Source organism: Nycticebus coucang, chromosome 2, assembly GCF_027406575.1.
Source record: "Nycticebus coucang isolate mNycCou1 chromosome 2, mNycCou1.pri, whole genome shotgun sequence".
In the NCBI taxonomy this organism is placed as follows: Eukaryota; Metazoa; Chordata; class Mammalia; order Primates; family Lorisidae; genus Nycticebus; species Nycticebus coucang.
Window position 1 is genome coordinate 15,691,548 of NC_069781.1, and position 26,109 is coordinate 15,717,656.

At 45.3% G+C, this 26,109-nt stretch overlaps 1 protein-coding gene across 6 annotated transcripts in view; it reads left to right on the forward strand.

The window, feature by feature from the left end:
- The window catches only part of TTLL11 (tubulin tyrosine ligase like 11), a 273,808-nt gene that overhangs the window by 214,160 nt on the left and 33,539 nt on the right, over nucleotides 1–26,109 (forward strand). For 5 of the 6 annotated variants that reach the window (XM_053566767.1, XM_053566793.1, XM_053566775.1 and 2 more), the window contains 2 exons: nucleotides 1,110–1,361; nucleotides 10,596–10,702. In XM_053566767.1, coding sequence (XP_053422742.1) covers nucleotides 1,110–1,361; nucleotides 10,596–10,702 — 359 coding nt within the window. The remainder of the gene's footprint in view (nucleotides 1–1,109; nucleotides 1,362–10,595; nucleotides 10,703–26,109) is intronic. The other variant, XM_053566785.1, reaches the window with a different exon arrangement.

Consider the following 26,109-nt stretch of genomic DNA (forward strand, 5'->3'; position numbering starts at 1 on the left):
AGAGAGGGCCTTGAGTGGGAAGGGAGCTCAGTGTCCCGGGAGCGCTGAGTTTCTGGGTCCAGGGCAGACCAGGGGACAGCAAGGCCGGAGAGACTAGTGTCCCTGGCTGGGGCAGTGGTTGGAAATGAGGAGGCCTGAGAGGACCTCAGGAAGGACTTGAGTGCCAGAATGGGCAGCGCAGACTTGAGAGTTGGCTCAAAAGAGGTGACTCAGTGCTGGTGTGGAGGACAGATTTACAGATGGGCAAAGCTGGAGGCCAGAGGTCCTGGTGCCACAGTACAGGCAAGAGTTGACAGAGCCCAGGCAGAGACAAGCGTGGACTGCAGCACCCAGGATGTAGAATAACTGTGCCAGCAGAGGGAGGGGAGGAGTCACCATTTTATTCTAATTTTTTCCTGCCTGGATAACTGACAGATGGTGGTGACATTCAAGGCGGGGAGAACACAGATTTAGGGTGAGGGGAAACGAGATGTAGGTCTGAGGTGAGAAGAACATTGCCAGCTAGAGATGGATATTTGAGGGGTTATTAGCTGCCGGTTTCTACAATATCAGAATAATTTCAGAGTAAGACATCCAGACTAAGGAATCACAGCACCATGATCATTTTTTTTCTTGTATGAATTCCAGATAAGAAAACAGTTAAACCAGAAACGTAATCGTGCCTATTCCTGGAACCGGGTAACCAATGCATCTTTGCAAATTGTTCATTGAACTGTGTGCTATGGCTTCTTGCCAGCCCTCAATGAGATTTTTATATTTCTTAATTATTCAATTACTACCCATAAGTAAGAGTTTGAAATCAAAGCTAGACTGCTGCATAATGGAGTATTCTCTGGCACCGCGAGCACAGGAGAGCAAGTTTCCCATACTAGGGAAACAGGACGGCAGAGCAGAGGACGCCTGAGTTTCCAGTCCTGGCTCTGCCCTGGCTTCAAGCCCTGGCTTTGTTACATGCTAGCTGTGTGAAGCTGGGTGGGTCACTTCTGGGAGGTCAATTTTCCAGTCTGTAAAATACTGGAAGTGCCTGTTTCCCAAGGTGGTTGTAAATTTCTAGTAAAGGAGAACGGGCTAGGGAAAGCGCAATATCATTCATTCTTTGTGTGCCACAGGTCTCAGCAGCTTGAAAAGCCCTTAGCCAGAAAGGAAGAGCTTTTGGACAGCGAGCAGACTGGCACCCCCGACGGCACTTTCAATCCCGAAGCCCACCTGCCCTCCATTTGCCTCAAGCAAGTGTTCCCCAAGTACGCAAAGCAGTTCAACTATCTGCGCCTGGTGGACAGGATGGCCAATTTGTTTATCCGCTTCCTGGGGATCAAGGGAACCATGAAGTTGGGGCCAACGGGATTTCGCACCTTCATAAGGTCAGTTAGATCAGCCCCCTCTGGCTTGGGCTTTGGGCCGGGTGGAATCCTGCCCCACCCCTGGCTGGTGGCTTCTCCCAGACTTGGGAAAATCCGAGACACTGGGTCAGTACCCTGTTTGTGGTTATGTTCATGGTTAAAAAAACAGTTCTGTGCTATTTTGAGAGAGGTGCTTAAAATGCATATTAAAAATCACCCCTTGGAGTCAGACAGACGTTGTGCTGCTTCAGTTGGGGTTCTCCCGTGGTATGTGGCTGTGTGTCAAGTGTATACCAAGCCACAGCAGAGACACAAGGCGCATCTTTCCAAAGTGTCAATTTCAGGAGGAAAAAGTTAAATAATTCAGCTGATAAATATTTTAATACATTTGTTCTAATATAAAAATAACAGGGTTGTACAGCATAATGCAAATTTGCATGAATTTCAAAGATAAAACTTGAGGTAACAAAGAAATTATATTTTTGCTGCAGCCTGCAATTGCCCCTCGGTTTCCCAAGATTACTCATTAATTTGCCTCTACCCTGTGGGACACTTTGGGGGCAATACAGAGAACTTACCAGCTTCTGGGACAAGTAGCTCTAGGGTGAGTTAATGAGCATCTGAAATCCCAGTGACTTCATCCTGCAATATAGGAATGAAACTGTCCCTGCCTTTGATAGCGTATGTAAGATTAGTTACGATTGCATAGAAACATCTAGCATGTGGTAACCGATCAATAAATGCTATTTCCTTCTTACAAGGTTAAAAAATCCCATGAAATTATATATATATTTGCATAAAATTTACACATGCACCCATATGTATGGTCATGCACAGGGTCTAGACAAAGTAGGTTTTCATTCAGTGTGTGTTAAACAAATGACTCTAGAGCCCTTTAACAAATGTGAACTGGCCCCAACAGGAAACCGGTTACCAGCAATTAAGGTAGCATATGCACCTCAAAGAACGTATCCTCTAGCACTTGATGTTCCTATGGTTTTTCTCATCGTTCGTTTTAATATTTGTATCTTACACCTCCAAGTCACGCTAGTCACAGTTTCATTCACTAAAACAAATTATTAGAAGTCTTGAGTTGGAAACCATTTTTGTCAAAGGCTTTTCTCCAAAGAAGTGGTATACATTCTAACTCTAGCTTTCTGCAATGCCTGATAGGCAATTTTTGCCATTTCACTACACCTGAAGCAGTCCTGGCATGGTGATTTTGAGAAGGGAATTGTCTTTGTTTCAAGGGTGTGTGGGGTAGCGGATAGGAAGCCCAGTGGAAAGATCATAGGCTTTGGGGTCAGACAAGTCTGGCTTCAAGGCCAAGGACATTATTTAATACCTGTGAGGCTTTGGGCAAATCCCTTTTCTTCTCCAAGTCTCAGTTCTTTCTTCTGCAAAATAGTAATAATCATTTCTGCCTTGCAGGGTTGTTATGAAGTAATATAGTAAAACCTCTGTAAATTAACCACCCAAGGAAGGTAACATATTGGTCAACACACAGAGGTGGTCAACAGGAAGAGAGAACCCTACTGTACTGATACGTACATGTGGTGCATGTCCAGTCTATGAAAATTAGGTCAACTTAAGGAGGTGGTCGGTACAGGGAGGTGGTCAACTATGGAGGTTCTACTGTATATCATGAAGCACCTGACCCTATGCTTAGTTCACTGGAGTTGTTTGTTCAGTGGGAACCTTATGACTATTATTTCCATTAGGCAGTGGAAATTTTTGAAAAAGTGAACAGACACATGTGATTATTTGCACTGAAAAAATTGCCTAATGTGACACCCTCTGACTCATTTAGGAATTACTTTTGACTTTCAGAAATAGATACCCATCTACAAATGGCTTAAATAGTGAAAGCAATTTTGTCTGATATAACAGGAACTTTCCCAGTGGGGGTTCTAAGACTGGTTCATGACTCTGCAATATGATCAATGCCCCACTTCCTGTCTTTTTGCTCATCCATCCTAACTTCAGGGTTGCCTCATGGTCACAAGATGGCTGCTCAACTTCCAGCCATCATGGCTGAGTTCTAAGCAGGAAGAAGGCAGGAAAAACAAAGGCCTTCACCAGATGAATTAGATCCCTTTGAAAAGCTTTCCCCAAAGCTGTATCCAATGCCTTCTGTTTTTCAATCTTATTAGCTACCACCATCTGCCTGGGAAATTCAGAAATAGCTATACATGATATTATCCCATTATATTGGAAAACAGGAGGAAGAGCAAAGATAGGTGGGCAGTCTCTGCCCCTATGTGATTCTTGGATCTGGTGACCTAAGAAATTAAGTTAGTGACAGAGGACTTGGGTTGCAAGGGCACTTGTGAGTCACTGTGGAAGCATTTGGGGGCCCTGAAGAATGGTGAGGCTGAGCAAGCTGGAGTTCTTTTCTCAGCATAACACATCCAGGGGCTCAGGCCTTCTGGAGCCAAGACAGGCATTTCTGGGTCCTCCCCAGCCTCTGCACTATTGCACAGAAGACTCATTTGAGACTAGAGAAAAAGAAGGTATGGCTTGGCTTTATGCAGGTGAGATCTCAGGAGCTGTGGGACTCCTTGCCTGTGAGATCTATCCTATCTCAGCATTTGTCTAACAACTCTTCCAGAGTACCTGGTAGCCACAGGACCTCTGCCCTCCAGGAACTGTTAATATAACAGAAGGCATGCACTGACAGACGATTAAATGCAATCCTTTGGCAGAGTCCCGGGGCAGTGGCTCCCCAGCAGGGGTGAGAGCAGAGTGCTGCAAGTATGGAGGAGGGGATGCTCCCCTGCCTGCTGGAGTCAGGGCAGGCCCCTGAGAGGATGCATGTTTGGACTGGTAGAGGTGGGAGTTTGCCAGGCAGGGCAGGGGAAACACACAGTCCAGGAGGTGAGGAGAGCTTTGAGAATAGATTTCATGTGTGGCCCATGTTGAGAAGTCAGAAAAGGCCTATCATCCAGGCTAAAGTGATGGTAGAGACTTAAATGCTTCCTTTTCACTCCTAACAAAATCCTACTAAAACAGAGGCGAGAGGGGGACATTTGAAAAAATAGCTCGTGGTGTAAGAATCAGGATCTCAAGCGCCTACAGGGCAGGCAAGAAGCATAAACTGGAGACCAGGACACACAAGGCCCGGGAGGCCAAGGCTGTGGTCAGCTGGAGATCATGTCCACAGTCCAAAGGAGGGCTGCTGCTGGGCTCAGTATCCTCAGAGCTTTCAATTTTTCAAGAAAAGCTAGAAATAGTAAGTTTTATGTAAAATCTCAACACACCTGTATAAATGTTAGCAATTTGAAAAATAATTGTAAACACTGTGGATTCCATCAAAGTATGCCTGCCCAGAGAAGCCGTCGGTGGGGGACCTCTGGCATCAACCCTTCAAGGAGGACGGCTATGTTTATATGTAGTCTTGAAAAGAAAACAGAATTCAGAAATGTTTTAGCAAAGAAGATCCTTAAAATGCTCTCAGGCAGGAACTGGGTGATGTCAAACGTATCGCTGCAAATCTGTCTCCACATGATAGGTTTTATGATGTTCCATCCTTTTGCTCTCTATAATTAAGGGCATTTGCATGAAAACCCAATTTTTGTGACATTGGAAACTATGAGGTCCTGCAGCCATCGCTCCTAATCTGTGTGACTGTGAGACTGAGGAATCATGTGGGGTGGGGACCAGGCAGCCAGAGCACACGGCCTCAGGCAGAGATCCCTCTCCCTGACTCTCCTCTACCCAAAAGAGTTCTGTAGTAATTAGGAATGCAAGAAGGAATGGAAAAAATGTTGTACAACTGTTAATAGATATTTTTCTTTTTAAAATATACTAAGAAACCCTAATAGCAACCTAATCGTAAAAGATGATACTCTATGCTTTAGATTTATCTGAGTATGTTCAGTCTTTCCAGCTAAATTGAACAGCAAGCATTTTCTCTTGCTAACAACTTCACTCTGTCTCTCTCCACTTTCCATTTTGGTTTAAATTTTGCTTCATAATGAATTAATAATATTTGTACCATATGTTAAAACAAGCCAAGTGCCCTTCTGGGGAGCACTTTGAAAAAGACGAATTCACTGGTGAGATACACACTCCTCTCAATGCTCCCACGCAAATGGCAGAAGTTGAACTTGGCTTTTCATGTGTTCTACCCACTCCTTCTCTCCAAGTCCCTCGAAAAGAACTAGAGGGAAGAAAATAATAAACTCTCCAACTGAATTTATTTTCTGTGTCCATCGCTCATAACGTGCTGCCTACATCAGCAGTTTTCAGAGTGAATTATGCTAATGCCAGTCTGGCCACATTCTATTTTTCTTTTTTCACCAAGAAATGAGAAATAATGAACTGTTGTTCTCTTGTCTAGACTTAATTCTTATCTAACCAGCTTTACGTGTCATTTCATCAGGAGCCATATGAGAGTAGCACGTGTTATCGGGAATTAAGCACCTCTCTTTTCTTTCTTTTTAAAAATTGTAGTTTATAAAATTGCTGGGGTATGGAGGCATCTTTTTCTCTGAGAAATAGAAATAATCTGATTGATTCTTCAGCTTGACCGCTTTCTTTGAGGAAATTGCATTTTTGTTAATCTCCTTCCCGTGTGTTACTAATCTGGGGGCATCCAGAGTAATTCACTCAGGACGCTTTTTCCAAACATACTCTACATCAGACTCTGACATCAATTTGCGTATGCCGCATTTTTCATCACAGCAGCCCAGGAGTTAAACAGTTTGCCAAAGCCAGGTTTGTTTCAAGGAAATGTGACAGAGTCTCTGCTCCTAGACCAGTCGCTTCATGCAGGGCTGTTTCACTTTGTGTCTTCTGATCCTGGGTCTCCTTTTGAATTAGAGAATGGTTTTCACTCTTTCTCTTTTTCCCTTCCACTCCCTTTTATCATAAGGGAATAATATGCTTCACAATGGGTAGCCGTGGGGGGGTTAGTCTCTGAGCCACATGATGTATTAGAATGTTCTAGGAGAGAAGCATAAGGGACCCTGCTTTACCCTCTGTCATTAACTCCTCAGTGACTTCAAAAATCTCCCTCTCTGGGATGATCCCTGTCCAGAGTCCTATGCCATGGGTATCAAGGGCCTTTAAAAATCTATACATTTTAAACTGGAGTTGTTTAGGGGGTGGCGCCTGTGGCTCAATGGAGTAGGGCACCAGCCCCATATGCTGGAGGTGGTGGGTTCAAACCCATCCCTGGCCAAAAACTGCAAAAAAAAAAAAAAGTTAAACTGGCGTTGTTTAAAGCTATACATTTTAAACTGGTGTTCTTTCCCCTGGATATTCAGTGTCTCCCGGATGTTCAGTGTGTTTTTTAAAAATAAATATTGATCATTTTTTAGTTTTCACCTTATAGAAACCTTTCCAAGAAAAAAATAAGCTTCTTCTCTGCGCAGAGAAGAATGAATGCAAAAGAAATTCTATAAATAGGATTTTATGGAGTGGAAAAACTTGGTTCCTAAGTTTCCCATGAGATGTCAGTAGTTGTTAAGAGGAAATAGGATGATCATTTGAAATCTTTCTGTACTTAGGCTCCTAATGAACTTGAATGATTTGTGATTCTCTCCCGTCACATGTGCACAAATTCCTTTGATTCGAGGGGGGAAGAAACAAGTTTTCTTCAAACTGGTTCTAAATCTGAGAGGTGGAAAGGGAACTGTGATTTGCCACTTCCCCTTGTGGGCCAGGCCCTGAGCTAGTCCCGAAAGAGCCCTATAAGGAAATCTAAACACAGAGACCTCCCAAGAATTGTGCAAGGTCACACAGCAAAACCAAGGTTCAAAGTCGTGCATTTGCCTCCAAAGTTTGCCTTGTCTGTGTACATGTCTAGCCTATCCTTTCTTGGGAATTTTTCTGGCTTCTCACGTTACCATGCTTGTTAGACTTCTCTTCCACTGAAGAATTCATCCTTCCATTCATTAGTCACTGCAGAACTGCATCCCAAGGCATAAGGGGAAACTCTTCCCAATGATTAAGAGCTAAGCAGTCTTCACAGTTTCACCCCAGACTCTGAGATCACTCACACTCTCAGAGCATAGTGTCCAGGACCCGTCCAGCGCTGCATTGTTCATGGGCTACAAGGCTGCCTGAGAGATGGACAGAAATTTCATTCCAATGCTGTGATTGTTGGAGTCATTCCCTGTTTGAGTTGATTGAAAATGTTTGGTGACCACGGGGACAAACCTGGGAGAACTTGTATACAGGTGGCTCTGTTTGCCTTAACCCCAGCCTGCTATCCCAAATCTCCCAACAGGAGCATTCTAGAGGCTCCAATTCTACTAGGTGAATTCCTCCTGTGGCCCTGGACCGGCATCTCCCTACAGTTCCCAAACCTACTACTCTATCCTTCAGGGAAGGACTGGATGTGAATCCCAACTGTGTGTACTCGGGCAAGTCACATCCTTTGTCTTGAGCCTCAGCTTGCCCATCATAGAAATGGGACAAGGTATACTTCCCTCATAGGATGGTTATAAAGATCCAGAGAGCTGATGAGCAGGAATAGGCCTGGCATACAGATGGTGCCCAAGAAATGCCTACAGAATCAAAATTCTTTCAAAACATTTCCCTTCTACTGCAGCCAGCACAAATCCTTCCTCTATCCCAGCAGCAGATGTTGTAATCAACTGTACTTGCTGGTTTCACCAGGGAGGACAAGCTACCTCGGAAAGGGGATAGATGGAGAATTCTCTTTGGTAAATTACAGCTCCTGCTAAAGGTCTGACACTTCTATTTTCTACCTGTTAGAGAAAAAAATCACTATATTCCAGTGGTCAGTTTGTTTTTCCCCTTTATACTCCATTAACCCACAGAGCGGGACAGGCAGCCCTCACGTCTCACAGTAGAGCAGATAGTCCAGAGGACACTGATATGATAATTAGAGAACAGACAGCCATTCCTAACGAAGCTTTGGAAATTAGCAATGTGGGTTGTGAGAATACCTTGGGAGAGATGGAACCTCGTCCCCAGCAGACCCCTGTAGAGAGAGCCACATTGGTGACAGGTGACGTGAAAACCTTTGTGTCCACTGACATGTTGTTACTGGCACTCAATAACTGTGCACTGATGTGCTTTGAAGTCTGCCACAGTGACTTGTGAGTGAAATATGGAGCGGGAGTCCAGGAGGAAGCAGCGTGTGCCCTGATGGCCTGGGAAACAGGGTTCTAAGAAAGGCAGGAAGCAGGGGGGCAGGGCCAGGGTGCTGCTACCTCAGGAGGACCAGCCTCACTCGGCACATGCCCAGCCACCATCTTTAGGGGCAAATATGGGTTTGGAAATGGGCCTCTATATGCCCAAACCCTGTTTGCCAATCAACCCCTCCCCTGTCTGGTTCCTAACGGAGCTATTCACACGAGAGATAAGGACAAATGGGAAATCAAAGAAGCATTCATCATCAGCTGGGGTGATGGATGTGGATTCATTTGAGAAGTTGAAAGCAGCATTGAATGTAGTTCAGCCAACCTGACAGCTGACCCATAGGTCTGATTTCCAGAATGCCCAAGGCACCCCCACCCCCACCCCGATTCCTGCCTGGTGAGCGCCACCTCTCCAGAATGGGTCACTCACTGAACATTTGGCTTTAGGCAGCCTCTAGGGTAAGGTGGTTCTTGGTCTGGGAGAGGAAAAGGGACAAGATGGGGAGATCAGGAAGGGAACCAACAATTGCTGTGAGCTCCTCGATTCCAGGCACCATGGCAGGTCCTCCGCATGTTCTCACTCCCTCAACAACTACACGGGCAGGTCCCATCATCTCTATTTTGGACACTGGGAAATAAAGGCAAGGAATGTATAAGGCAATTGCCCACCATCCCGGATCTAGAAAAAGTAGCAGAGTCAGAATTTAAATTTCTGTTCTCCCTGCTGCCCCAAATCATGCTCTTTTCAATATGCCAGATGCTGCCCTACATTTCCAGAGCAAAATAAACAGGGGCATGGAAGGAAAAGGAAGATTCTAATCACCTTCTCCACCCCATGGCTTGGACTGGGAGCACCAGTTCCGACATCAGACTGCAAACCTGGTTACTGTGGCCTTCCTGTACCCAACAAGCAAAATATCTGAAGCTCAGGGCCTGCCCCTCCCTCCTCCTGTCACTTCCAGGTGACTCCCTTAAGTCAGGAATGATCAAGGAACCTCTCCAGCTGTGCTGTGTCAGCCACACAAAGGGGAAAGGCCCCAGCCCATGCTGTTCTGCTCTATAAATCTCAGGCTTAGTGTGGCTGATTCAGGGCTTATGTGAAATCTTCAGGTGACAGATTAAGATAGGTGAAGTACAGAGGCCTTGAGCCCATCTGTATGCAGCCTCAGGGACTCAGCTGGTGAGCATTTCCGGTGAGGAATCACTTCTGTGCTGGTGATGTGCTGTCATCACTGGGTCACCCGAGCATGACACAGTCAGCCACCTGGACACCCACAGGAGAGGGCAGTGCTGCAGGCCTCCTCCTCCTCCCAGAGACTGGTGGATAGGAAGGTGAGGCCATATACAAAAGTGCATTTGACATATGGCGTTCTCTTTCCCTTCTGGAGCAAGCTGGGACCTACATTGCTGTGTAAGGCCAAACTGATGCTGAGTAACTTTAACAAAGATCACCGGTTTTATAGGTGGGGCCACTGAGACTTGGAAAGGTGACATAGTTTAACCAGGGCCATTCAGCTTCCAAGCAGTAGAGCCAGATTGCAGTGAGACTTGCTCTCCTAAAGTCCTTGCTCTTCCCAGTCCATTAGACTCCTAATTAACCAAATGGCTGAACTTGCAGGAATCCACAGGATTGAACCTCATGCACATTTCCAGCCTTCTCTCCCACCCCTCCCCGCCATACATCCTTCTATAGTTCCCACTGTGGGAAGGGAGGACAACCCAGGCAGGGAACACAGCCTGAGCAAAGACATCCCCTTAGCTCAGGATGCTAGAACAAAGGTACCATAGACTGGGAGCTTAAACAACAAATGTTTATTTCTCATAGTTCTGAATGTCTGGGGTCTTGTGAGGGCACACTTCCTGGTTTGCAGATGCCACTCTCTTGCATCTTCATAGGGTGGAGAGCAGAGAGAGAAAGAAAGATCTGGAATGTATCCTCCATTAAGGGCACTAATCCCACTCACTAGGGCTCCACCAGCATGACCTACTCACCTCCCAAAGGCCCCACTTCCTAATGCCATCACATTGGTGGGGGGAATTCTTGGGGGACACAAACATCCAGTCCACAGCAGAGTGGGATAAAGACAGACAGGACAGGGTTTGGTCTCGTGGTGACATGTCTCCCTCCCGTCTTCGGCAGGAACTGCAGACTCAGCAGCAGCAGCTTGTCTATGGCCGCCATAGACATTCTCTACATTGACATCACAAGGAGGTGGAACTCGGTAACCCTGGACCAGCGGGACTCAGGTACCAGACGGCTCCTTCCGCCATGTCCCGTGAGGGTCCCCAAGGCAGGGGTGGTACATTTTCTATTCCTTCCTGTCAAGGGGCCAGGTGGGGATAGGAGAAAGGTGATCCCATCAGATCTAGACATCATTACAGGGATTGAGCTGCATTTAACACCAGGGCACAGTCTGCTACCAAATTCTAATTGCACTACTGGCATCCCTTACCTTGGCTTATGGCTTTGTTTCTGTCTATACTGGGGACACTCATTCATTCATTCATTCATTCACTCATGCCTCAGCCCATATCTCTAGGCCTTGGGAAGACTGGAGTGAGAGTGCTTGGTCCCTACCCTGAAGAACTCCCTGTAGAGTTGGGAGGCAGACAAGAAACCTGCCCTGGGTGATGTGATATGGGGTAGAATAGAGAAAGCTTGGGTAGCTACCAGAGAACCCCAGAGCGGAGCTCCTTATCAAGGGTGTCCCCAGTGAGCAGGTGAACAGGGAGGGGCAGACACGTGGTGGGGTGTTGCTCAGCCTTGGCATGGCTATTATGAGAAGGTTATTGAGCTCAGACCACCCCAAGTAGCTCAGATGGGCCACAGCAAAAAGGGAAGTGAGAAAGTGCAGAGGCGGGGTTCCGGGAGCTAGCAAAGCCTTAAATGCTGCACAAGATAATTTAATCTTGAGCCTCTGGATCAGTGAGTTTCAACTGGTATGCCAGGGCACACTAGTGTGCCGTAAGAGGATCTTAGGTGTGCCGTGAACATTTTTAAAGATCATTAATTAAATTACTTTTGAAAGAAGTTCAAAGCACAGTAAGAATATTCTTTTTCTACCCTTTTTTCTTGGTCAACATAATTTAAGTGTGCCATGGAAATTTAACTATAGGTTCAAGTGTGCCGTAAGAAAAAAAGGTTGAAAAACGTTAAGGTCCTCTCACGGCACACTGGTTGAAAATCACTGCTCTAGTTGTGTGGCAAAGGATTTTGCTAGAAGAATCCACCTTTAGGGGAAGGAGTTTCTGATCTTTTTCTTCACAGAGGGTGTTTTTCTAAAAAATTGTAATAACTGTAACCGACATTTGTACAGCTCATCACAAAACTGCCGGGTCCATCCATGCATACTCTCTCATTAGCTGTCCCCGTGAACCAGGGCAGCAGGCACCGAGTCTCATTTCACACACGAGTAAACTGCAGCGCAGGTGACCAGGATCTCACAGTAACAGTGAGCCTGCAGCACCCCAGCACCCCACCTCGCCCTCCAGCTGGAGGACTCCCTGCAGACTGGGTGGCAGAGGAGGAGTCCCTGGGAGAGGAGCTTGCTCCCGCAATCAATCTGTGGAGCAGAAGTGCAGTCAGAGATGGGGTGATCGAAAGAAATGCCGATGCCATTTCCTGCCGATGTCAGCCTGAAGAATCATTTCACTTCCCATCTCCACTCCCCACTTGTAGAATAGCACCAACAGTACCCGTTCTCCAGCGCTGCCCTGAGGTCTTTGGAGTCCTCGCTGGCAATTACTCTTATTAGTGGGCACCACTGGGCAGACCCTGGGAGCATTCTGTCTGACAGCTGGCACTGGCCTGGCAGTTCCCGCCCCACACCCCAGAGGCTAGAAACTTCCTGACCACAGAGAGGCCCAGGAGGCCCATCCTGCAGGGCACTGACTCTGGGGCACTACTGGCTGCTTGGTTTCGTGTTTGGTAGTGGTGTTACTAGCTGCTAGTTGTTGGCTGTTTCCTACAAGCGAAGCACACTACCAGGCACTCCCCAGGTGCAGCACCAGCTGGAATTCTCCTGGTAGTAGGTAGGCTTATCTCCATTGTACAGAGGAGGAAACTGAGGCTCAGAGCCATGGCTGGTGGATAAGGGTCCAACACCAGCCCAGCTCAGGCCCCTCCCCCCCGCTTTCTAGGCTGCTTTCTCCCCCTAATCAGTCCTGGAGTAAGATGACCACCGACCGCCCTGACGTTCCGCTTTCTTTAATTCAAAAGCAAAACTCAGGGAATACCAGCAGTCACTGAGTCAACAGGGTGAGCGTTTCTATCACGCCAACTGCAGCTCTGTTCCGGCCTTCCCTGGCAACCGGGAGAGGCATGAGACAGAGCGTCTTCGGGAGAAGTAAGCAGATTAATTATCATTTCGAGTGCTTAGAGCATCGAGCAGCAGCACTTTCTGCTGATGCCTTCAGAAAGTGAAGAAGTGTCTGCTCTGTGAGTTGAATGTGGGGAGTCATCACAGGATCCTGTGGAGGGGGCCAACTGAGGGGGTGGGATGGTGGTGGAATTATTAAATATTGAAATTGACCAGGAGTAGCAGCAGGAAGCTATTTATCATGTTTTATTGCTTCAAACTAGCATTACCATCTGGCCCATTGTTAATTCTGAGTAGCTTGTCATGTTTTGTTTGCCTCTTAAATTTCTCCCTGGAAGCGGGATCCACAGAGGCTGTCCACAATTCAGGCTCTGGTGAGGCTTTTCGAGGGTCTGCCAGGGTCTTTCCATTCTGCTGACCAAGCTACGGAAATGAGAAAAACGCGTATTTTTAGCACATACCGCTGAGCAAATCTGGGGCTTGGGATCTACCAGGCCTTTCACCATACCTCAGCCCCTGAATAGGGGGAGTAGCGACTGCGGGTGGCAGTGGCATTTTGAGTTACCGCATATGTACGCGTATTGCTGCTAATTCTCACACCAGGCCTTAGAAGTGGGCAATAGTGTCCCATTTTGCAGATGTAAACCATGGGGTTCCAAGACCAAAAGTAACTTATCTAAAATCCCATAGCCAGTGAGTAGCAAAAGTAAGATTTTTCCCTCAAGCTCGACGCCTCCTCCCAGGATCCCCAGTGCAGGGCCATACCCAGCGGTGCTTGTAGGCTTGAGTGAGGGGCTCACGAGGGGGTGGGACTCACAGGCATGTGTCCAAGGAACAGCAGCAACAGGGAGGTGAAAATTAACTCACCCAACACAGGGCCTTTTGGGGAGACAGAACCAGATTGGAGGGGGTTGCCCGTCCTAGGTCCTGTCTCCCCTCCTTTCATCCTTGGAATCTCCACCACTCACGAAAGGAAATAGCAGAGTGTGGGTGTGGGAGGCTACAGAGTGGGCCTGGGCATTAAAGCCAGGCATGGAGAGCCTATGCCCTGGGCTCAGGACCCAATCCTTGCCTTCTCCTTGAGGCTGGGAGTCTAACACCTGTGATTTGCACAGAGAAGGAGAATCTGGGGCCAGCCACCTTCTTAGGACTATTCAGGAAACTGTGGGAAGCAAAAGAAGAGGTTGGGGTTGAGTGGTTGTTCTTGGCAAGTGTTGGCAGACAGACCACAGAGCCTGTTTCCTTCTCTCCACGGTGCACAGACCAGGGATTCTCAGGTCCTCTGTTCCAGTTAAGTCTCGGCCAGGGGTGCAAGCGCCGTTCTGGGAGAGACAGCTTGCCCTGTCTCAGAGCTGCCTGCCATGGGGTTGACCAGAATGAAGGCTGTAAGGAGTGTAAAGACTTGAGTTCAAAGAGCATGCACTTCATTCATTCATTCATTCAACAGAGCACGAATGAACATGTTACCAGGTGTTGCACCCTATAGGGATATGAAGATAACATTTTTTAGAGATCCTGTGCCTCAGGGGCACTGGGTATAAAGCAGTGGTTCTCAACCTTCCTAATGCCTCAAGCCTTTAATACAATCCAAAGGGGTCGTGACCCACAGGTTGAGAACAGCTGGTGTAAAGGAAAGGCAATGGACTCTGAAGTCAGGCTCCTCTTGGTTCAAATCCCAGAGTTCCCACTGTCAAACTTGACGCGTCTGTTTAATTTCACCTCTTTAAGCTCAAGGTTTTTATCTGCTGAATGGGAATAATGACACTTGTCTTACAGGACTGTGCAAGAAGTAAAGTGATAATCCACAGCAAGCATTTAAAACATTTCTGTCATACAGTAAATGTTCAGTAAATAGCCTCTATTTTTCTTTTCTTAAGAGAGGAATACACACACAGTGGACAATTGTAGTATCAGTAGTACGGCTGTGATGGGTTGCTGAGGGTGAAGACAGAGCACACGCTTAGCATGGCATGTGGCCCAGAAAGGGACCCACAGTGTGCTCTGATCCTCCAGGGCTCGGCACACAGGTCCTGGAACACACGAAGACATCTCAGTTCCCAGTGGGTGATGCAGTAGATGCCCTGCACCCTCAAAGCAGCAGGTTCCGAGCGTGAGAACTGTGGCTCACAGCAGAGGTGGTCTCACTGAAAGGCTCTTCCTTCCCTCTTCCAAATGCCCAGTGCAAAACGCCAGCCCGTTTGGATCAGACCGTCACCCACACCCAGCACTGGCTGTGTCAAAGTGCTTCTTCCCCTCTCCTGAAGCCAGCCTAACCTTCTGCCCTAATGAGACTTTGGTGCCCGCCACAGGGGGTTCCCAGGTCCCTGATGCTTGAAATCTTTTTTTTTTTTATTGTTGGGGATTCATTGAGGGTACATTAAGCCAGGTTACACTGCATTTGTTAGGTAAAGTCCCTCTTGCAATCATGTCTTGCCCCCAAAAGGTGTGGCACACACCAAGGCCCCACCCCCTCCCTCCTTCTCTCTCTCTGCTCTTCCTTTTCCCACCCCTCCCTCCTTTTTTCTCTCTCTGCTCTTCCCTTCCCCCAACCCCACCGTGACCTTAATTGTCATTAATTGTCCTCATATCAAAATTGAGTACATAGGATTCACACTTCTCCATTCTTCTGATGCTTTATTAAGAATAACATCTTCCACTTCCATCCAGGTTAATACGAAGGATGTAAAGTCTCCATTTTTTTAATGGCTGAATAGTATTCCATGGTATACATATACCACAGCTTGTTAATCCATTCCTGGGTTGGTGGGCATTTAGGCTGTTTCCACATTTTGGCGATTGTACCTTGAGCTGCAATAAACACTCTAGTACAAGTGTCCTTATGATAAAAGGATTTTTTTCCTTTTGGGTAGATGTCCAGTAATGGGATTGCAGGATCAAATGGGAGGTGTAGCTTGAGTGCTTTCAGGTTTCTCCATACTTCCTTCCAGAAAGGTTGTACTAGTTTGCAGTCCCACCAGCAGTGTAAAAGTGTTCCCTTCTCTCCACATCTATGCCAGCATCTGCAGTTTTGAGATTTTGTGATGTGGGCCATTCTCCCTGGGGTTAGATGGTATCTCAGGGTGGTTTTGATTTGCATTTCTCTAATAGATAGGGATGATGAATATTTTTTCATATGTTTGTTAGCCATTCATCTGTCTTCTTTAGAGAAGGTTCTATTCATGTCTCTTGCCCATTGATATATGGGATTGTTGGCTTTTTTCATGTGGATTAATTTGAGTTCTCTATAGATCCTAGTTATCAAGCTTTTGTCTGATTCAAAATATGCAAATATCCTTTTCCATTGTGTAAGTTGTCTGTTTGCTTTGGTTGTTGTCTCCTTAACTGTACAGAAGCTTTTTAGTTTAATGAAGTCCCATTTGTTTATTTTTGTTGTTATTGCAATTGCCATGGCAGTCTTCTTCATGAAGTCTTTCCCCAGGCCAATATCTTCCAGTGTTTTTCCTATGCTTTCTATGAGGATTTTTATTGTGTCATGCCTTAAATTTAAGTCCTTTATCCATCTCGAATCAATTTTTGTGAGTGGGGAAAGGTGTGGGTCCAGTTTCAGTCTTTTACATGTGGATATCCAGTTCTCCCAACACCATTTATTTAATAGAAAGTCTTTCCCCCAAGGTAGGTTCTTGTTTGGTTTATCAAAGATTAGGTGGTTGTAAGATGCTAGTTTCATTTCTTGGTTTTCTATTCGATTCCAAGTGTCTATGTCTCTATTTTTGTGCCAGTATCATGCTGTCTTGAGCACTATGGCTTTGTAGTACAGCCTAAAATCTGGTATGGTGATGCCCCCAGCTTTATTTTTATTACTAAGAACTGCCTTAGCTATACGGGTTTTTTTCTGGTTCCCTACAAAACGCAGAATCATTTTTTCCAAATCTTAAAAGTATGATGTTGGTATTTTAATAGGAATGGCATTGAATAGGTAGATTGCTTTGGGAAGTGTAGATATTTTAACAATGTTGATTCTTCCCATCCATGAGCATGGTATGTTCTTCCATTTGTTAATATCCTGTTATTTCCTTTCTGAGAATTTCATAATTTTCTTTATAGAGGTCCTTCACCTCCTTTCCTAGGTATTTCATTTTCTTTGAAACTATGATGAAGGGAGTTGTGTCCTTAATTAGCTTCTCATCTTGACTGTTATTGGTGTATACAAAGGCTACTGACTTGTGGACATTGATTTTATATCCTGAAACATTACTGTATTTTTTGATGACCTCTAGGAGTCTTGTGGTTGAGTCTTTGGGATTCTCTAAGTATAAGACCATGTCATCAGCTAAGAGGGAGAGTTTGACCTCCTCTGCTCCCATTTGGATTCCCTTTCTTTCCTTGTCTTGCCTAATTGTATTGGCTAGAACTTCCAACACTATGTTGAATAGTAAAGGTGATGGAGGACAACCTTGTCTCATGCCAGTTGTAAGAGGAAAAGCTTTGTTTTACTCCATTCAGTAAAATATTAGCTGTGGGTTTGTCATAGATAGCTTCAATCAGTTTTAGAAATGTGCCACGTATGCCTATACTCTTCAGTGTTCTAATAAGAAAAGGATGCTGGATTTTATCAAATGCTTTTTCTGCATCTATCGAGAGTATCATATAATCTTTATTTTTGCCTCTGTTAATACGGTGGATAACATTAATGGACTTGCATATGTTAAACCAGCCTTGCATCCCTGGGATGAAACCTACTTGATCATGATGTATGACTTTTTTGATGATAAACTGTAATCTATTGGCTAGGATTTTGCTGAGAATTTTTGCATCTATATTCATGAGTGAGACTGGTCTGAAATTCTCCTTTTTGACTGGGTCTTTTCCTGGTTTTGGTATCAGGGTGATGTTTGCTTCATGGAACATATTGGGGGAAGATTCCTTCCTCCTCGACTTTTTGGAATAATTTCTGCAGTACAGGAATAAGCTCTTCCTTAAAGGTTTGATAGAATTCTGGTGTGAAGCCATCTGGACCAGGGCATTTTTTGGTTGGAGGCTTTTTTATTGTTTCTTTGATCTCAGTGCTTGAAATTGGTCTGTTCAGGAGCTCTATTTCTTCCTGGCTAAGTCTAGGGAGAGGGTGTGATTCCAAATATTGATCCATTTCCTTCACATTGTCAAATTTCTGGGCATAGAGTTTCTGGTAGTATTCAGAGATAATTTCTTGTATCTCTGTGGGATCAGTTGTTATTTCCCCTTTATCATTTCTGATTGAGGTTACTAGAGATTTTACTTTTCTATTTCTCGTTAATATGGCCAATGGCTTATCTATTTTATTTATTTTTTCAAAAAACCAACTCCTTGTTTCGTTAATTTTCTGAATGATTCTTTTGTTTTCAATTTCATTGATCTCTGATTTGATTTTGGAGATTTCTTTTCTTCTACTGGGTTTAGGCTTAGATTGTTCTTCTCTTTTCCAATTCCATAAGATGGCTTCTGAGTTGGTTGATGTGCTCTCTGTTTTTCGAATGTAGGCATCTAAAGCGATAAATTTTCCTCTCAAAACTGCTTTTGCAGTATCCCACAGGTTTTGTTTTTTTTTTTTTTTTTAGAAAGAAAGCAAGTTACGATTTCTAAAACATAGGTGTTTCATAATTTAGAAAAAATATTAGATGGAATTACAGCAAAATATTAATTGAGATAATCATGAGTTGGAGTTATTGCTGGACGATTTCAATATTTTTCTTTGCATTTTTACCTATTTTTCCAACATTTATCCCACAGGTTTTGGTAGCTTGTGTCTTCATTGTTGTTATGCTTAAGGAAGTTAATGATTTCCTATTTTATTTCTTCCTGCACCCATCTGTCGTTCAACAGAAGGTTGTTTAATTTCCATGCCTTTGTGTGGGGTCAAACGTTTTTGTTAGAGTTGAGTTCCACCTTTAGTGCCTTATGGTCTGAGAAGATACAAGGTAAAATTTCAATTCTTTTTATTCTGTTGATATTTGTTTTGTGTCCCAGGATATGATCAATTTTGGAGAATGTTCCATGGGGTGCTGAGACGAATGTATATTCTTTATCTTTGGGATGGAGTGTTCTATATGCATCTATCAAGCACAATTGTTCTAGGGTCTCATTTAAATCTCTTATATCTTTGTTTAATTTCTGTTTAGAGGATCTGTCCAGCTCTGTAAGAGGAGTGTTAAAGTCCCCTGTTATTATGGTATTATCGGATATCATATTGCTCAGACTGAGTAAGGTCTGTTTCAAGAATCTGGGAGCATTTAAATTGGGTGCATAAATATTTAGAATTGAAACGTCTTCTTCTTGTAGTTTTCCCTTGACCAATATAAAGTGACCATCTTTGTCTTTTTTGACTTTAGTTGCTTTAAATCCACATGTATCTGAAAATAAGATTGCAACTCGTCTTTTCTTCTGAATTCCATTTGCCTGAAAAATTGTCTTCCAACCCTTGACTCGGAATTTTAGTTTGTCTTTTGAAGCCAGGTGTATTTCCTGTAGACAGCAAAAGGATGGCTTGTGTTTTTTAATCCAGTCAGCCAATCTACGTCTCTTCAGTGGGGAATTCAAGCCATTAACATTTATTGAGATAATTGATAAGTGTGGTAGTGTTCTATTCTTCTTATTTTGTGAGAGTCCATTGCTTAGTTTTATCTTTTGCATCAGTGTGGAAGTTAGGTTCTGTCCTTTAATTTCTGAGTTCTTACTTTGCTGCTGATCCATTGTGATGGTCAGTGTGTAGGACAAGTTGAAGTATTTCCTGTAGAGCTGGTCTTGTGGCAAATTTCCTCAATGTTTGTATATCCATAAATGATTTGATTTCTCCGTCAATTTTAAAGCTTAGCTTAGCAGGATATAGAATTCTAGGCTGCAAATTGTTTTGTTTAAGTAGATTAAAGGTAGATGACCATTGTCTTCTTGCTTGGAAAGTTTCATTAGAGAAGTCTGCGGTCACTCTGATGGATTTGCCTCTGTAGGTCAACTGGCACTTACTCCTGGCAGCTTGCAGAATCTTTTCTTTTGTCTTGACTTTGGGCAGGTTCATCCCAATGTGTCCTGGAGAAGCTCGGTTAGAGTTGAGGTGACCTGGGGTCCGATATCCCTCTGAAAGCAGTGTGCCAGAATGTTTGGTGATATTTGGGAAATTTTTATTTATAACGTTCTCTAGTATGGCTTCCATTCTTCTGGGGCATTCTTCCCCTTCTGGGATTCCTATAACTCATATGTTGGAACGCTTCATAAAGTCCCATAATTCTGACAGTGAACATTCTGCTTTCTCTCTCTCTTCTTTTCTGCCTGTTTAACTATCTGAGTTATCTCAAGAACTTTGTCCTCTACTTCCGAAATTCTTTCTTCTTCATGGTCTAACCTGTTGCTGATACTTTCCATTGCATCTTTAAGTTCCCTAGTTGACTGCTTCAGTTCCTTCTGCTCCGCTATATCTTTTCTATATTCTTCATATCATTCTATCGCTTATTTGATTCTGTTTGTTGATTTCCTTTTTGTTATTTTCCACTTTATTAGCAGTTTCCTTCATTGTTTCCATCATTTCTTTCATTGTTTTCATCATGTGTATTCTAAATTCCCTTTCTGTCATTTCTAACATTTTTTTATAGGTGGAATCCTCTGCAGTAGCTACCTCATGGTCCCTTGGAGGGGTTGCTCTGGACTGGTTCTGCATGTTGCCTGGAGTTTTCTGCTGATTCTTCCTCATGAGTAATTTCTTTTATCTGTTTCCTTGCCCTAATTTTCCTTTCACTTCCTCTTGCTCTTTAAGTTCCCATGCCTGTGGACTAAGGTTCCAATGAGTCCTTTTAGTACAGGACCAGAAGGATGAGAAGGTTGAAGAGCAAGAAGGGATAAAAGAAAGAAAAGGAAAGAAAGAAAGGATAGGGGGTGGGTAAAAGGGAATATTAAAAAAAAGAAAAGAGGCACAGAAAGAGGGAGACAGAGCAATATAGATGTACAGTAGGGTACTTTGACACAACCTTAAAAAAAAACAACCTCTAGGGGTGCCTGGTTGGGTGGTTCCCTTGAGGTCAGCAGCTCTTTGCTAACCTGATCGGACACAGTACCCCACCTCCACGAAGTAGAGAGGAAAGACAAAAATGCTATAAATCAAATCAAAACAAGCAAACAGAAAACTCGACGGGATAAAATTGGGTGAAAAACTAAATAATAGTGGTAGAAACACTAGCAAAAATGAAGTTCTAATTATTGAAAAAGGCAGCAATGGGAAATTGTATTTGAACTAGAAAAATGGAGAAAGAAAAGAAAGAAAAAAAGAAAAAATCTATACAGAAAAGGTTGAAATTAAAAACAAAACAACAACAACAAGATAAACAAAAACAAAGCAGTATATATATCTTGTTGAATATTGTCTGGGCAACAGGGGTATGAGATGTTAATCACAATGCTGATACAACTGGAGGCCTTCGCTGATTTCTCAAACCCCACAGGGTGGAGACCCTAAATCTCTCTTCAGCCCTCTTAAAAGGCACTTTAAACTGCTAAACTTGGCTAAGATTTCCCATGAAGATTTCCCATGAAAGTGCTTGTCACTGGGATTACTGCTGAAGTGGCTATCCACTTACCCAGTGTGCCAAAACTGGTCTCACCCTGCCCCTGAGGGTTAAGGCTATAAGGCGGCTCAGTCCCTGCCTTTAGGCTGCTCAGTCACCAGATTAGGAGCTCCCACCCGATCCTTGCTCTGCAACCCTGAGGGCGGAGCTTGCTGGGGCAGTTCTCTCACAATGCTCCCTTCAGCCCACAGCCAAACACTATTAGCTCCATCGTCCGGCTCAGCGGCTCAGTCTGGGGCCCTAGACAATGCCCAAAGTTCTCCGCACTCCTGCTCAAGCTTTCCCCAAGGCAGTTCAACTGAGTGCCAAGTCCACAGGTAAGGCCTTTCCAGTTTGCAGTCTCACTGGTGCTGTACTTACAGCTGCCGGCAGGATTAGACCGATCGAACACATGCAACCACTTGCCAGTTTTCCACTGTTTTTGTCCTCCTCTTGGGGTCCAGAAGTCTCTCGCTGACTCCCTACATCCTCAAAGGGATGATTATAGGCAGATCCCACCAGCCAGAGATACCTGGAGTCTTATCTCCCCAGACTCACTTTGCCCAGTTGCAGGGAAGCTGTTACTTGGCTGCCATCTTGGTCTCACTCGATGCTTGAGATCTTTATGAACAAAGATAACCCACATGTGGAAACCTGGCTATTGAAACAGAGAAGAAAAATGCTGCTTAAAGAGATTAGTAGGAGAAAAACAAACTAGTTAGAAAAAGTGCACATATTATAAAAGCTGAACTACAACCCATCCTTTTAAATAGGTTTGGTTTTGATCATTTGTTTTGTTTTTATTGGACCTCAGGGCAAAGTATTATATTAACTATCAATGCCTGGTTCATGAGACACTTCCTTCATGGTCTAATTTTAGTTAGTTAGTCTTTTTAATTAGTTATTTTTAATAATGGAATGAGTGAACATCCACAAACTCACCACTAAAAACAAAAATTAGGACTTGGCAATGACCTACATGTGGCTCTACCCTAACTTTGGCCATCCCCGCCTCTCCCCACCTAAGGAACCCTCATCTGTACGCCGTGTTCATGGCTTCCTAAATAGGCTCTCCTCCCTCTCCATGAGAACGTCAGGAGCTTGATGGAATTTAATGATATGCAGTCTTACACTCTCCAGCATGCCAATGTAATTGCCATTTTTTTTTAAATTAAGGATCTTAATTTCTAATTCTAGAATTTCCAGCAGAATACAGAAATCTAAATGAGGATGTTATCGGCAAAACTGGGATGTCATCACCCTCTCATTGGCCAGAATCTAAGGAAGAAACAAATTTGTCAGTGTAGATGCATTTATTTCATGTAAATTGCACTCACGAGCTCCTTCTTATCATAGCAACTTTGCACTCAACTCTTTCCAGAGTCGAATTTGACATCTCCATGGTAAGAGAGGAGGACAGTTTCGAGATTAGGCAATAAAAGGCAATAGCACTGGCACCAGCTACGAGAAACAAACATTTCACTTGCGAAGAGAACATTTGAACCGGGCACTTGGACATCTCGTCCATCTCACGTGAGACGGATGTCTCAGGGCTTCTGAAATCTTTTTTTACTTCAAAGCCAGGGGTTTTGCTGTTTTAAGGTATGAGCTAAAGGTCCCTCCCAGTAACCAATGGAAACATAATTGCAAGGGAAAAAAATGATTGGGGAGCTTTGCTCACCTCCCCTTCCCACCAGAGCTCACACACAAACACACTCACCCCTTGCAGAGGGAAATCAGAGAGTGGCAGGGTTTAATGTCTGATATACGCTGCTGACTCTTTGACCTAAATAAGAAACCTAAATCAGAAACACCCGCTGAATTTCTGACATACACGTCCCCCATCCTGGGGCTGCCTTGGTTTGCTGGCAGTAGACTCAAAGCCAGGGCCCTGCCATCAGACAAAGCTGGCTTTAAATCTGGGCTTAATGATGTCTAGCTATGTGACCGTAAGCAAGTTGTGTAACTTTGTCTAAGAGCAAGTGCTGATAAGGTGGAGGTAATAACTGTGCCTGCCTCATAGAAACAAGAGTTTGATGAAAGGAAATAAAGCCTGGAGGGTGCCCAGAGCATTGTCTCCCACAGGAAATGCCCAGTAAGGGGGCACCTAATGTCACTATGTGACCACATTGCTCTCACAGCACTCCTTTCTCAGGAAGTGCTTCCCAGGGCACCTACTCCTGCTGGGTGCTCTGCAGGAGCTGGGGACAGAGTCAGGAAACAGGGTCTCACAGCCCAGAGAGAGGGATGGTTCTCAGTGCCCAAGAACCTCAGTGCCGAGGGAACGCCAGGCCTTCCATCCTACCCTGCCAAAGTGGGGACAGGGTTGGGCACTGTGGGGTTTGGGGGGCGGGCGCACAGCAGGACGTGCAGTGCTGGCAGGCTCAGGCTGTAGTTATGGGAAGCCAAGGACACAGGCTACTCCTGACTCCCAGGCTTAAACTGACCATCAGCTGCCTGCAGTCTCCAGTCTTCTGGCCCTGCCTCCAGGGAAGAGCATCTGAGAGGCTGCCATCCTTGGAGGCTGGACCCCTGACCCTCTGTACCGCCCCCTACCAGTATTATACTCTCTCCAGCCAGAGTAGCCAGCCACCTTGGAGGTCTTGCCCTTGGGCCTTTGCCTCTGCAGAGGCCCCTCCCCTTGTGTGCCACTGCCCAGGCCTTCATCCCCCTGAAGCCTCCTCACCTGCTCCAACAGCCTCCTTTGCAGCCCTGTGACCACAGGGCTCCTCCAATACCACAAATGAGGGTGCAGCATCTGCCCCAACTCTAGACCAATCTCCACAAAACAGAGCCAGAACCCCAACGAGGCCTCGCGCTGTGCCAGGCATACAGTAGGTGCTCTGCAAACACACATGTATCAGACCCAATGCCTTCTGGTCCTATGGGAGACTGGGTCTCACTATCATCTCTCACCCGCAGTCCTCAGTCGACTGATGCAAATCATCTGAGCCTACACTGTCATCAGCTGCGGTGAGCCCCCTGAAATGTACTGAAATATTTAAAAGTATTTTTATTTGGAATGTTAGCGAAGCCTCCCTTATGCATAAACATGGATCGCCTCCCTCCCCTCTGGAGTATGGGAGGCCGAGGATAAGTAGGCCAGCTTCACGCAGCGCCTCGCACGAGGTGTCTGGCACAAATGATGTTCTTCAGCCTTGAAATTATCTCGCAGTCAGATGGGCCTCTCTGGATGGGTGCCCTACACGATTACAAAATAGTCAACGTCAGAATTATTTTTAATAAAAGCAAGTGAGCCAACAGAAATGCCAGGTCGACCTCCCCCTCCCTCTCCCAGACACTGATCTCCGGGGCCTGCTGGAGTGCAGGCTGCGTGCTACTATGTGGTGGCCTCTCCCCAGAGGGCTGCCAGGTGACGTTCGTTCATACCTGCTACCCCTTTGACAGGCAAGACCTATCCTTCCTCATCCTCGTTCACCTTGAGGTTGGACAGAATAGGATCTCTGCCCATTGTGTGGCCCCTTCCCCCCCAAAATAGACAAAAAATAAAAGCTGAATTATTTTTTAAGTAGACCTTCCCTTTCCTTCCACTTGTTGCATACCAGATCCCGCTGTGGAAAAGCCTAGCAGCTGAGACGGCCAGGGTGGGCCCTTAGAGGGGGACACTTCACTCTGGGAGCCCCAGTGTCCTTTCAAACAGGGTCGATAACACCCACCTTGGGTTGCGCTCAGGATGTGGTAAGGGAGTAACTGCCCAGCCCAACAGTAGCTCTTTTGCTGTTTGCAGCCACCACTGTCATTCCTGGCAGGCTCATGTGCTTTACAGATTAGGAAACTATTTCCAAACCCACTTGTCCCCTGACTGCGCATGCTGAGAGGGAGCACAGCCTTCTTACCACACCCTCCTATGCAGAGGAGGGAACCAAGGCTCAGCAGGATAAAGCCACAGCTGCCATAGCAGTTGGGATGGAACGGCCCGAGTCTCAGTCTTGGCTTGCCTCATGCAGTGACAACAGTCACAAGCGCGTGAAGATGTGAGCACTGCGCCAAATCCCAACTGTTCCCAGACCCAAGAGTTGGGCAGAGCTGTGTTTGTTGAGACAGTCCAGTTCCTGCTGTTGGCTCATGGTGACATTGACACAGCATGTCCAGGGAGCTCCCCAGCTATGAGGTCTCCCCCAGGCCCTCGCCTCTGCTTCTCCTCCAGCCTGGGGGAGTCAGTGTAAAGTTAGCACACGCGTTACTGCTATAAAACACATCACTGACATGGCACTGAGAGGGAATTTTTCTTACCCCAATTTAGAGCTGAGGAAGTAAGGATTGGACAGGTTAGGGCCACCTCCAAAGGCCCCCCACAAAGATGTGGGAGTACTGGAACCAGGACCCAGATCTCCTAACTAACTGCCCTGCAAGCTGCCTCCTAACACGAACACCAGTGACATCTGTCAGGCACCTAACAGGCCAGGTGCTCTGTGAGCATTTATCTTTTAATTAAGATACTTTATTTTTTAGAACAGGAAAACTGAACAGACAGTACAGAGAACTCCCACATACCCCCCTCCCTGAGCACACAGCTTCCCCTGTAATCCATTGTGCATTGGGTGGTGCATTTGATACAGCCAATGAACAAACACTGGTATATTATTATCGACTGACGTCTGTAATTTGCATTAAGGTTTGCTCTTTGTGTTGTATGGTTCTGTGGGATTTGACAGGTGCCTCATGTCATGTGTCCACCATTGCAGTATCATACAGAATCGTTTCTCGGCCGTAAAGAGTCTCGGTGCTCCACCTGCTCATCCCTGCCGCTGGTCTTTTTATTCTCTGTAGTTTCGACTTTCCTAGAATG